This window comes from Sinocyclocheilus grahami, unplaced genomic scaffold (assembly GCF_001515645.1).
Source record: "Sinocyclocheilus grahami isolate Dianchi unplaced genomic scaffold, SAMN03320097.WGS_v1.1 scaffold722.1, whole genome shotgun sequence".
Taxonomy (NCBI): Eukaryota; Metazoa; Chordata; class Actinopteri; order Cypriniformes; family Cyprinidae; genus Sinocyclocheilus; species Sinocyclocheilus grahami.
Genome location: NW_015505901.1, coordinates 122664 through 135592, shown reverse-complemented (window position 1 = coordinate 135592; position 12929 = coordinate 122664). Strand labels below are relative to the sequence as shown.

At 39.3% G+C, this 12929-nt stretch overlaps 1 protein-coding gene across 5 annotated transcripts in view; it reads right to left on the bottom strand.

The window, feature by feature from the left end:
* The window catches only part of LOC107560381 (apoptosis-stimulating of p53 protein 1-like), a 61571-nt gene that overhangs the window by 10378 nt on the left and 38264 nt on the right, over positions 1-12929 (bottom strand). For 2 of the 5 annotated variants that reach the window (XM_016244543.1, XM_016244544.1), the window contains 5 exons: positions 6113-6214; positions 3828-4002; positions 2945-3141; positions 2351-2515; positions 1974-2163 (listed from right to left, as the gene is read on the bottom strand). In XM_016244543.1, the coding sequence (XP_016100029.1) occupies positions 1974-2163; positions 2351-2515; positions 2945-3141; positions 3828-4002; positions 6113-6214 (829 nt within the window). Of the gene's footprint in view, positions 1-273; positions 424-1973; positions 2164-2350; positions 2516-2944; positions 3142-3827; positions 4003-6112; positions 6215-12136; positions 12489-12929 lie in introns of those variants that run through there. The other 3 variants (XM_016244545.1, XM_016244541.1, XM_016244542.1) reach the window with 3 other exon arrangements.

Sequence of the window (12929 nt, the reverse complement as noted above, 5' to 3'; positions counted from 1 at the left end):
TATATATATATATAAATAAATAGTATTTGGCTTGTCCTTCTTTTGCTTTAATGACAGCAGCAATCAAACTGCATGAACTTCACAATTTTGTGTCAAATCTGATGATGGTTCTCCAGCATGATTTGAGATGATCCAAGGACCATTTTGAACTTCAGTCTTATTGGTGACTAACAAGTCTCTAAGACTTGGTCGACTGCTTTGATCCTGCTCACTACACTGAATAAGGTTCATAGGCCATTCCTCCTGCCCTCTATCAGACACCTTCCCACTCACGAGAAGCGCCGTCCGACCCTGCCGCAGAGCAGGTGACTGGGGGTGGAGCCCCAGGGCCTGGGCGGGGCTCTGGAGGGGGTGGAGCAATCGGGTCCACTATGATGTCTAAATCAGAGACCTTCCAGGGGCCGGGTGGCTTTCTCACTCCATCTAATCCCCCCCACAAATCCCACAACATCAAAGTACAGTGACACCAAAGAGAAAAGAGAGACACACACATACACACATGCACAGCACAGAGCAGAAACAACACAAGAGGTTAGAAATGAAGAAAACGAAAAATCAACTACATAAACAGTAACTGAAGAGAGGGAACTCACAGCAGGAAGTGATAGGATACATGCTGTGGTCTTTAAGAGAAGTACCAAACCACTTTATTTACATTTACGCATTCAGCAGATGCTTTTATCCTAAGCAACTTTCTTTCTAGGTATATATTTAATTAGCTTATACATTCTCTGGGAATCAAACCCACGACCTTGGCATTGCTAGCAGAATTCCCTACTGTTTGAGCTACAGGAATGCTGTAGAACTTAATGTAAGAGCTAGTTTCAGCCTTATTAAGCCCAAAGTATACTTTGGTTTTAACTCGTACACCAGGGAGAGCGCATGATGTAAATTTCATCATCAGCATAATATGTGCATACTTCCAACCACACATTTTTTTGTTGGTCCACAAGGTGGCAACACCAGCCCTGGCCATTGTTTCACAGTCAAAACAGAAACTAAAGAATCAGGACAACAACAAACTACTTGAGACTGCAACAACAGACAACTGCATTGATGAGCGCTTGTCTGAGGGTGTTAAGAGAGACCTGCAATTTTAGTTTAATAGAGTACAAAGACATTTTATCAGGCATAACTTCTAGAGACAAAAAGGGAAGACAAAGAACAAAGATGAAACTTACTAGTGTGCATATGTCGAGTGCCTATGTTTGTGCAAGCTATCAAATGGAGTATACTTTGAAAGGGTATGTGTTCGGCTGTATGCATACACTAAGTGTTCACGTCAAAGCTCAAGTACACTTTGGGCTTTAGTCACAAATCACACTTTCAAACTGATCTACTGGCTGCTACACAGTCCGTCACAAAATAAGTCATGTTGACATGGGGCCAGTGGATGAAAAAAATAATTTGAGGAATAACTAGTTGGATTTGTCAAAGTTCGAAAGATCATCAGATCCTTCAAAAAGTGTTTTGTTTGAGGCAAATGAAGGCAGTGAAGTAGACGTACATAATTATTATTTTATGAGTGGTGTCTGTCAAATAACTGGTGCTTATTACTTTTAGGTGGTAAAATGCTCTAAGAGACTGTTGCATCATTATTGAAAACACTTCATTGCTTGCTGGGCTATTAACATAATTGACTGAACTTAAACGAGAACAAAATAAAATGTGGTTGATTGCTTTAAATGGCTAAGTAAGCATTACTGACAGGAATCAGCTGACTTGGCTGATAAGTCTGGATCTGCAAGACTAAATGTCGACCTTAAATACAGACTACCACTGATCAAAACTGACCAAAGCAGTAATCATTTTCAATCCAAAGTGGATAAAGAGTTCATATTGCAAATTCTGTATGCCGATTCACAATGTAGGATTCAAATACACAGACAAAAATGGTACCATTAATTTGGCACCATTTCATTCCAAATAAATGTTTGACGTTATCATACAAACGTCAGTGTTTAAGAACTGACCTGATTTGGAGCGGGCGTGGTTGGCTGGGGTGTTAACACCCAGTGACTGAGGTTTGAGAGGTTCAGGAGGCACTACATAACCCTCCTGTCTGCCTGGCACTGGGACCTGAATGTAGGGTCCCACAGCTGCCACACGGCCGGTGTTTCCGGGAGCCAGCTGCGGAGAGGGAGGACCATTTACTCTATTCAGCTGCAGGAAGGGGAAAAGGGAAGAAAAGGGAAAAAAAGGCCAAAAAAGGAAACAAAAGAAAAAAGTATTTAGCTTGGTTAAAATTCAAAATCTTTCACAAGCTCCAGATTAGGTCTCTAGATGTCTGAGTGGTTTCTGAACAAGATTGCTAAATAAAATTAACTAAGAAGTGTGAGTAAGGCCTTACTGGAAGGTTTTCTTTTTGACGTGCCTCAGCTTTTCTCTTGTACAGTCGATCTCTGAGCTCACTGATACGCTTGTCCATCAGTGTTACCTCCATGTTTCTCTTATTCAACAGCTCTTTTTGCTGCTGAAGTTTACTGTTCTGCTCCTGATTCAGCTTATTGCGTATCTGATTGGGAAAAACAGCAAAGTAATGATCACTGATAGAAATGACAGGCACACTAGTAACACAGACATACACAGAATAAGATCAAGAACGATCAAGATCAATGGATATGGCAGATTCCATGTTTCTATACAACAAATGTCATAAATTCAACAATTGTGAACTGATATTCAAACAACTGTACTAAAAGCAATGTAGGAAAAAAAAGTAAATTTTTAACTAATTTTAATTGGCCAAAACTTTTTTGCAATTTGAAAAACTTATTTTGTTGCAATATACAACATATAAAAAAAACTGCATTATTAAAAGTGGTCAAGGTTCTTTTATGGTGAAAAATCACCACAACAAATCTCAACAGAATAGAATAGAATAGAATAGAATTAATTGAATGAAATGAAATGAACTTGAGTTGAGTTGAGTGTGGGCTTGTACCTGCAGCTCCTGGTACAGTTTGCGGAGCTCCAGGGCAGCTGTGCCGGTGACCTGACCCCCGAGGGTCTGCAGGCCGTTCAGTTTGCCTCTCCTCAGGTCCTCCAGCTGCTGGCTGAGCTGATCCACCCTCAAGACAGCTGCCTGCAGCTCTGACTGCTTCTCCTGGAACATCCCGCTGATGTGCTCGATCTCTGCGGCTAACAGACCACAGCAGAGTAATACACATGCAAACTTGCGTGCAAACACCGGCATACATGAGGCGACATACTTTCTCCATTACTGTAGGATTATTATTTAATGTTCAATGAAAATGTAATGTATGGCTGCACATGTTGTACAGGAGCTCTTGCAAAATGCAAGACTAGCAGGCTGAACAGATATATTCTATTCAGTAAAATTGACTTTTATTGTCCACACAATTTCTCAACCATACAATATAGCTTAAATGCTGGCACAACATGAGTAAACCACCCAGCTGAGGGTTAAAACTAAAGGAAAAGGTTTCACAATTAGAAAATCCATAAAGTAAGAAAAGCCATAAAGTAATAATAACAATCCACAAAAATATAATTTTAAACTCAGTCCTTAAAAGACTCATCTCCAGCAGAGTGGACAATCCCATCTGGAGTTGCGTGTGTGGGAGAATTTGGCATTATGTGAGATCATTACAATTCACAAACTGCCCCAGTCCAAATGACCTTATGGCATGTGTTTTTATGTGTGCAGTTGGAAACTCAGTGCCCTCTCACGCAACCGCTTACATGAAGCAATCTGGCTTAATACAGCCATGCAAAAAAGCGGCATCACAATCGCCAGCAGTAAGCAATGGTGTTTCGACTTGGATGAATGCTGAAGTCAGTGGTCAAGCAAGTACTGTACATACACAGGTTGCCATTGATGACTTTGCTGTAGTCCACTTGGCCCCTCATGGAACGGATCTTCTTGAGTTTGGCTTCCTGACTCTCCACTCTCTCCTTTAACCTCTGTAGTTTCTCGGTCTCAGACACTGCCTGCTGCTGCCGTCGCTCCTGCTGCTTCAAATAGCGCAACCGTTGCTCCTACAGACAGAATACATACATGAGCATGCAAAAAGAAATGGAGAAAACATAATTAAAACAGTAACTGTAAATTGTCAGGGACATTTAAAGTGTCTACTGGACTACTAAGCCTAATTGTTATTTGCCATTTTGTCCATCAAACTTTTGTTTGTTCTGTTTTCGAAACCAGCAGTCAATCTTGAAAAATGTAAGCGTTAGGTTAGCAGATCAGTAGATCACATGAACACACTTGCAAATTTTGAATGATCGTCCACAAGCAAACAATCTCTACACCTGCACAAAGCAAAGGAAAAGCATAATACAGTATGCTGGAACTTTAAAGGGTGTTTCTTCATGACATTGACCTTCATTCATTTTACACGTGTTTTCTCCATTAAATGCAAAAACTGCATACATTGTGCCCATTACACATTTTTCCTTTGTTAATGTCTATATCATGATGTGTTTATTGTCTGATTTCTTGACACTTAGAGTAGATGTGTTGTGTGTAGTTAAGTCATTTTTGTCAAAAGGTCAATGCCACCAGATTTCCAGCTCATCTTACTGGGCTTATGTATAAAGGGCCTGTAGGATCAGTGCCATTACTTCACCGGAGAACGGACTATTCAAGCCTGGGGTATCTGCAGTACCCCTAACAGAGCAAAGTGCGTTCAGGACAACATGATACGATCCTGCCTTTTTGTTGAAATACAGCACTTAAACAAGATAGACAACCTAGTGATTTACTGTCAATGTCAAGCATGGAGACATTTGCTATTAAGAGCAACCGTATTACCTTTGGGAAAAGATGCTGCTTCCAATGCTGACTTATTGAGTAACTAAGTGAAAATAAAAGCAAGTAGGCTCTTTTTTGAGTAATTTCTTTCTCTATCTTCAGGGAACACAAACCGATGCAGTGAAATGGAAAGTGTCTGAGTGAGTGAGAAAGCTAAAAATAGCACATGGTGGACTTTCAATGACTGGAGGCTCAGTCATCACAGCACACTGAATCACAGAAATATTAATCCAAATAGCTCTGAGATCAGAGTTCTCATTGGGTCTGATCCTAGAACAGTCTGTAATAAGTGTGACCAGTTCTAGATTCCACACGTTGCTCTTTGTTGAATTAAGAACCAAAGCTATTTAGTGCTAGTATGGATGGAAAATGCCTGCCACAGCATACAAAGCATGTCAGAGTTGTCTGCTACATAATTGGCATTTTTGGTTTCATTCAGCTTCCCGCCTCAGCCTGTAGTTCCCATGACTAACACCCCTATAATGGTCAGAACAACATGCTGTAATGACCTACAAATGTAATTACAACACTGCACAATGATAATAAAGAGCTTAAGCTGCTTCATAAACAAAGTTTGAGGTTTACCCAACAAGCAGCTGTTTTTGGAATAATTACAGGGATACTTAACCCATTAACACCCAATTTCTTCTCAGAAAATTACTTAATTACAGTTATTTGCATAACATTTTATGATCAAACTGTGCAGTTTGCACAGTCCAATTGTTTGTTTTTTTTAAAGTTTTTTTTCCACAAAGATTATTTACATTGGGCCAGGTAAAATAAGATGTAAGAAATAAGAAAATAAGTGTTTTTGCCAGGTGCAATTATGAGTAAACACTCAGAAATGGCTATATGAATTAAATCAGTTGTTTTTATAACATCTATAGTCATGTTCACAGAATGAACAGTGGAAGACCTTTCTGCAACTTCAGTTGCCTGCAGGCTTAAAACTGATCTTTTACGGACTTAAGAAACTTAAAATTTTAACGGAAAAAAGAAGTATGGGTAATTCTGCATTCTATCTGAAAAACAACATTTATGGTACTGAAGCGCATTTACCAAAGATACAACCCTTGGTTCTAGCTAGGACAAATATAGTCAAATATAGTCAATATAGTCAAAACAAATAGTCATTCTGCGAAGGAAAACATCCATAATAGCAATAAAATCTAAATAGATACCATGCCATTTCAATGTCAGTGAATTAATTAATGCCAATGTTTGATTCAGCTGCAAATTCTAACTGGAGGAAATGTTTGTGTCTAGTCCCCACACAGATGAAAACAATTATCGTTAAAAAAATGCCCAATCAAAGGACACATTTGAGCATCTTACCTTAGCTACAAGCATCTGTTGCTGGGCCTCAATTTGCTGCTGCTGACGAGTGGCCATCTCCTGCAGCTCTGAGAGAGTGAGCTCCACACGAGGGTTTCCCACCTACACATGGAGAGATAGATAAAGCGAGAGAGAGGGGGGGGGGGCAGAAAAAAGGAGGGGCAGTCAGACCAAAAACAAAATATATGCACACAAACAAGGATTCATGACCGGTTTAATTCTACAGCCATAAATGACACAGAAGACTTGAGAAACAGACACGACCGTGTATCTGCAGGGCTTATTGTAGTGAGAGCTGGGTGTGAAATGACCTGTGGCCAAGTAAACACTTGGAGCTTAATTATAACAGGAGTGCTAATGTTAGCGTAGGCCTGCTGAGATCATCGGGAAGAGGAATGGTGACTCTTTTAGCCGAAAGGGTCTAAAACAGGCCTGTGCCAGAGATGCATCCCAGAATCCCACTCTGTCACTCTGGAAGATAAGAGCAAGTTGTCCGTCACTGCGGCTGTCGCCAGGGCGTCGCCATGGCAGCAGAGCAGAACTGTTGTGTAGCAAAGATTAAAGGCACCAAAATACTCAAACGGCAATTGCCGTGATAGACTGCCATTTAGAGCAATCAAGCAGAACTGAGGTCAATTCTCAATATAGCAATGCTTCCATTTCCTAAAAAGCAAGCAGACTGTTTCGTTTCTGGGCTGTCCTAAGCAAAAGCCATACAAGTACACTCACACAGTGTTTAAGGTTGAAGCTGGGCCAGTCATTAAGGTTATGTAAGGACTAGGGGCAATCAGGCAGATCAGTTGGAGTCAAATACGTTCATCAATTTTGCCAATGTCAAAAGTTACACATTGGCTGACATTTAATTAGTAATCTAGGAACTCAAATACTTGAAGTATAAGAATTACACTATAACTTACTTTTTTCAAAATAATTTTCTTACAATAATTTATTTTATAAAAAAAAAACACACTTCGCACTATTTTTCAAAAGTTTAGTGTCAGTAAGATTTTTGTTAATGCTTTTGATATTCTCTTATGCTCACCAAGGCTGCTTATTTGATCAAAAATACAACACAGTAACATTGTGAAATATAATTTTTCCAATGTAATTTGTTCCTATGATGGCAAGGCTGACTTCTCCGCAGCCATTATTCCAGTCTTCAGTGTCACATGATCCTTCAGAAATCATTCTAATATGCTGATTTGCTGCTCAATAATGTTTTTTTTTATTATTATCAGCATTGAAAACAGTTGCGCTGATTAATATTTTTGTGGAAACCATGCAACATTTTTTTCTGGATCCTTTGATGAATAGAAAGTTCAACAGAAAAGTAAAAAATTAGCTACAGCATGACTGTTTCAATAGCTAGATTTTCTCACTGACAAAATTTGCCACCCACATCGATGCATCATGGAACAGAATTCAATGGCAATCTATCAGCATTAATACTAATATTAACATAATGAGCACACAGCATGAGAAAGATACTGTGGTGATGTTTGTGGCGTGGTATTGCCAAGTCACCTACAGCCTATGGCTACATCTATTCTCATCCAAGTTAATACCATGATCTATTTCCATAATTCATGGGTAGTATTTTTTCCACCACGATGTGATACTTGAAAACATGTCTGTAATTATCTCTTAATCCATCAATGCTCATATGTCTCACAATGTCTTGTTTTTGTTGATCTCCATGCTTTAAATCACTACAAGTGAAAATTGCCTTCTAAATCAACCGTGTTTTTACAGTCACATATAAATACAAAAAGGATTAAGATAATAGCGGTTTTAGCTAGAGGAGGTTAGAAAAAAAGCAGAAAAATACAGTGTAAATACAGTAACATCTGACATCATACAAAACAGTTTACTTCTCTTCTTGGAACAATTTGTCAAGCTCACCTGCTTTTGTACACAGAACCACTGTTTCCACATAACAGACATAATACCATGTATAAATCCATATTTAACAACAGAGATTAATAATAATAATACAATATTTTTTGAAAGAAATTAAAATGCTCTTTTGAACTTTTGGTTTATGTAAGGAATAGTGCACCGCTATATGCACAATGTGGAGGCCAAGAACCTTGGCGGAGTGCATTAAAATCGTTTAATGCACAGCTAGCCATGCATTATCCCACTTATACCATGTCATTTACCAGCATTGACAAGTTAAAGCTGTTAATGATGTTTGCAGCGCAATATTTGACTGGAAGGGTAAAACTGGTTATTTTATTCAGTTACGACTCCTTAGTTCTAGCATTCTGCCCATTTCAAATCAGACACAGAGATGAAATAGTGTGGTAAGAGCACATTTATTTGAATGAATTATAGCACTTATTTGAATTAACTATCAATCAATCGACCGATCGAGAGAGAGAGAGAAAGATGACAGTTGTGTGTGCGTGAATGACCTGCATCTGGGCATCTCTCTACAGACAATTAAGTTGTGAGTTTAGTTACTTAAATTGTACCTCCTTGCTGAGGAATATAATGCAGCGATCCAGTATCTTAGCTAATTTATTAATAAAAGTCACGGGGGAGCACTGACAACAAGTTTCTGTATGCCTGTTTCTGTGTGTGTGCGCAGCACGATCTCTCACTCTCTGTGCGTGTTTGTGTGCGTCAATGAAATCAGCACATTAATGGAGTGGGGGAACTATGATGCCAGAACCAGAAAGTGTAATCTGCCGTGGTTTCCTTTGAGATTTTCCTATGGTGGTTTTAGAATGGGGTTTTTCAATTTATGTGTAAAATAAAGCCTGTGGTAAACATAACTTGACAATACTTTTACGTTCTGGTTTGAAGAATTGTCAAACAGATATCAAATGGAGCTAAATGGAGCTTACTGTGTCACTGGAAGTGTTCCTCTCTTTCAAATTCAAAGAGATTGTGCTTGTGCTCTGTGTCAATACAAAACTGTCTCTTCCATTCAATTAATTATTAGTGATTGCTGAGAAAAAAAAGTGGGCTTGGCCTGGAGCAGAAGGCCAAATCACGTCTGGATCAAATCAACTGTCATTTCACATCAGAATAAGGGATTGAACTTTTTCCCCCACTGTCATCGCTTTTCTTGAGACTAAAACAGGCTATATGTCAAACACACCAAGTAACAGTACAAACAATGGCTATGCCTATAATTCAAATGTGTTTGAAGACACCAGTTTAGAAACAGCATCATTTCAGTACTTCAAATGATCAACTTTTAAATAACGCTTTATAACAAAAAAGCGCTAGACATCTTAGCTCAACACTTACCGTTTTTTTCAGTTCAGCTTCCGTTAGCACAAAATACTCAAGACTTGATCAATAACGATGCAGATTTTCGTGCAGTTCCCATAAGCATGAGCTCCATGGAAGATCTCCAAATTTCATTAAAGTTGAAATGACTTGACTTGACTCAGTTTGCTAGGAAGTGATTCATGGCTTAAAGGCCAATTGTGTCAGGTTCTGTTTACCCACACAGGCGACTCCGTATGGCCACATCACATGGGTTATAAAGAGCCCATCTCCATGGCAATGTGGCACAAGGAGTGACATACAACAGACTGATTTGATTATCCGTTTCTGAGGTGGTACTGGGGAGGGGAAAAAAATCCTCAGTTTCCTCTGACATTCAGTGGAGGGAGTTGTTGGCCACCCTTCAGACTGCATAGCATGATCTTTCCAGCTCTTATCCTTTCGGATCCTTTTTACCAGGCATGGTTGTACAAATATGGCCGTGGATCTCTAGGGAAGATGTGTAAGAGATCATTCAACTGTGTAGCGAAACTCGATGCTTGTTAAAACAATAATCGGCCCTAAGAGGTCTATTAAGTAAAGATGGTTTTTATTTAAAGAGCAGGCTTCATATTTCCTGGGGCCAAGCTGAAAAAAGGGAGGCAGTTTCTTTATTTCTCTGATAAAATTACCACCAAGAAAGCAAGACTGAAGACTTTGCTCGCTGTTTTCTTGCTTTCTAGGAAGGCAGAACAATTTCTGTGAAGCAGTTCATTCAGTACAAGACAAAGGAAGCAGGTCAGTGGGTAATAACTTGGACTCTGGGGCCTTATACTATATATAGATCACGTGCCTCAGAGCCGCTATATATCTTCTACCTTCCAGATGCTTCAAATTCTGGAGTGATGGAAGCCTGGGACAGTCCTGTTTCGTAAAAAGCCATTAGACATTTCGTTAACTTAAACCACATGCTGGTCTCTCCAAAATATGCCTGCCTAAAAACATCAGAAATCCGGAAAGAGCAAAATAATTGGCAAGCAAAGAGAATTTCTGCAGGACACACTTTTTTTTTTTTTTTTTTTTACTGTTGCAGTGCTTAGGGTTTTACAGAAATAGGTGTATTTCCCATTTTAATGGTGTCTGTCATGCAGTAGGGACATTTTATGCGTGCTTTAAAAAACAGCTGAAAGTAACAGAACTGTTGCTAAGATTTAGACTTTTCATTTTCAAAAAAATTCTCCATACACCCCAAACTTGAATCACAGGGCAAACTCTGGCATTAAATACTGCATCTCTGCTGGGCAGCGTTTCCCAATCAAAGCAGCTTTGCACGCAACGTTACACGTTGCCAAAGCACATTAGCCAAAGCTGGCTGGTGAAATATCAGAAAAAGTTAAGCTCGCCTTTTGACAAAAATATGATTTTGATATGATTGTATGGTGCACAACCAAGGAGTTTTATAACAAGTCAAGCGATACAAGTATCCATCCTTCATCACTTCACAGACTGCACCCACATGGACAGCATGTTCAGCTGTGACTCTTGGCATGGAGGAAGCACACACATAATGCGTTTTCCACACTAAGATTTAGACCGGCGCTCATTTATTGGCACTGGCCTGAAAGCTGTACAGATCTTAGAGAGGATGTAAAAGACATTCAAACAATGTTATGATAAGCTGTACATTAGAATGCCAGGACGGAAATCTTATTTAACATTAAAGCATAAAAATCTGAAGACATAACTCTACCACGACAGCATTATCCACAACAATGAACACTTAACACTAAACAGGACTCGGTATTGACACTGATTGCTCAATTTGATTTTTATTCCAATGTATTAGTGTATATTTCAGTTATAATGCCATTCTGCTTAAATCTCTCTCAGCAAATGTTAAAAATCATACAGGGAACCTTCTAACTTTGTACATAAACATATTAATAACAACAGGGCCAAAATTATGCAGTTATTTATTTAACAGATACAATAAATCAGCTCAACCAAAACTTAGTGAGCTGCCTTGATTATTATTTGTTGAAACAAAATTGACAAATTTTATTTGTTTTGATTTTAGGATGAAATATGGGATAACAGTTTGACACTTGTGGTGCAGTATTTGCCACAGCAGTCATTTTGGATAAAAACATATATATGCTAAGTAAATAAATATAATGAATTCTAACGCAATCTACCCAATACTGGAGAACTCATGAAAAAAGCCAACAACTAACAAGCAATCCATTATAAACCTGAAATCATAAAGTTGCATTTAAATTCACACCATAACGCATTACTGTTTCAGTGGGGAAAAAATGAGGTAGAAACTAAAAGAATAAAAGATCAAGAGACATTTTTAAATACTTAAATTCATGACGAAAAGCATGAAAATGAGTGAAGAAACCGCAAAACCTGGAACATGTGAAGCCCTGGAGAGAGTATCTGCCCACACACAGGAACAGCTTCAACTTTATAAAACATGATCTGCCCACACAGTTCAGTGTTCTGGAGCTCATAACTCTGCATGCGTGATGGACAGACACGGTCTTCCTCTATAAAAAGTGGCTCTAGCACCAATACATACCATAGAGCAGCCTATTACCCACTTAATCTATAACAAAGACTCAACACAAGAGAAAGACTGACAGCTCTTATTACTTTCCAAGTACAATGGACCACACACAGATTCAACAACAGCTGATTTACAGCATTAACAGCCTATGAATGTTCAGAAATGTATTATTGAAAAGAGATCTTGCGTAGGATGGTCACTTTCTGCATGGAATGCAGAGGCAGCCTTACCTTTTAGACTCTCCCTGGGGGCACAAAGTCAATCCCGGCCGTGAAGATGAACGAAGTGTGCAGGGATGGAAGAGGAGACAAAATGAACAAGTAGAAGGGATTGACAAAAAGGACTGAAGGTGCACTGCTACTCTCCACTGTAGACAGGGCCACGGTGACCCTCTGACACGGCACGCATTTAGAAAGGAGACTCTCGCTAAAGAAAACAGATGGAGTAACAGCGAGAGGAAATGAGAGAAAGGGGGCCACCCACTATTTCATAAGGAGAAAAATGTTCCCTTTTAAAGGCTGGCCACATATTCAGGGATTTACCCTACTGTGAACGCTGGCCGTGGTTGTGTGTGTGTGTGTATGTGTGTGAGAGAGAGAGAGAAACATCTTCAGAGAAGCAGAGAAGTCAAAGCAGAGAAAATGGCCCTGCTGTAAAACCACAGGGATGATCCTCTTAAAAGCGGTTATGTCATGAAACGGGGTGTAATCCACAAAATAATAAAGACATAACAGGAGAATAACAACACAACAGAATGTGTTATGAGAGTTCAAAGAATTTTACTCTGACACACACACACACACATATATATATATACAGATGTCATGCTGCTGAATCAGTACAGTGTTTGTGTGCCAGTGATGACTTGCCTTGAATCCTGGGTAGGGAGAGAAATTACTTTAAGTACAGGGATGGGCTTCTTCTTTGGGATTGTTCATGTTTAGAAGTAGACAGGCTAAGATGAGGACTGAGGGAGAAATCCGATTAAATCCCCCCCCCCCCCAGCGAAAAGCACTCATCCCA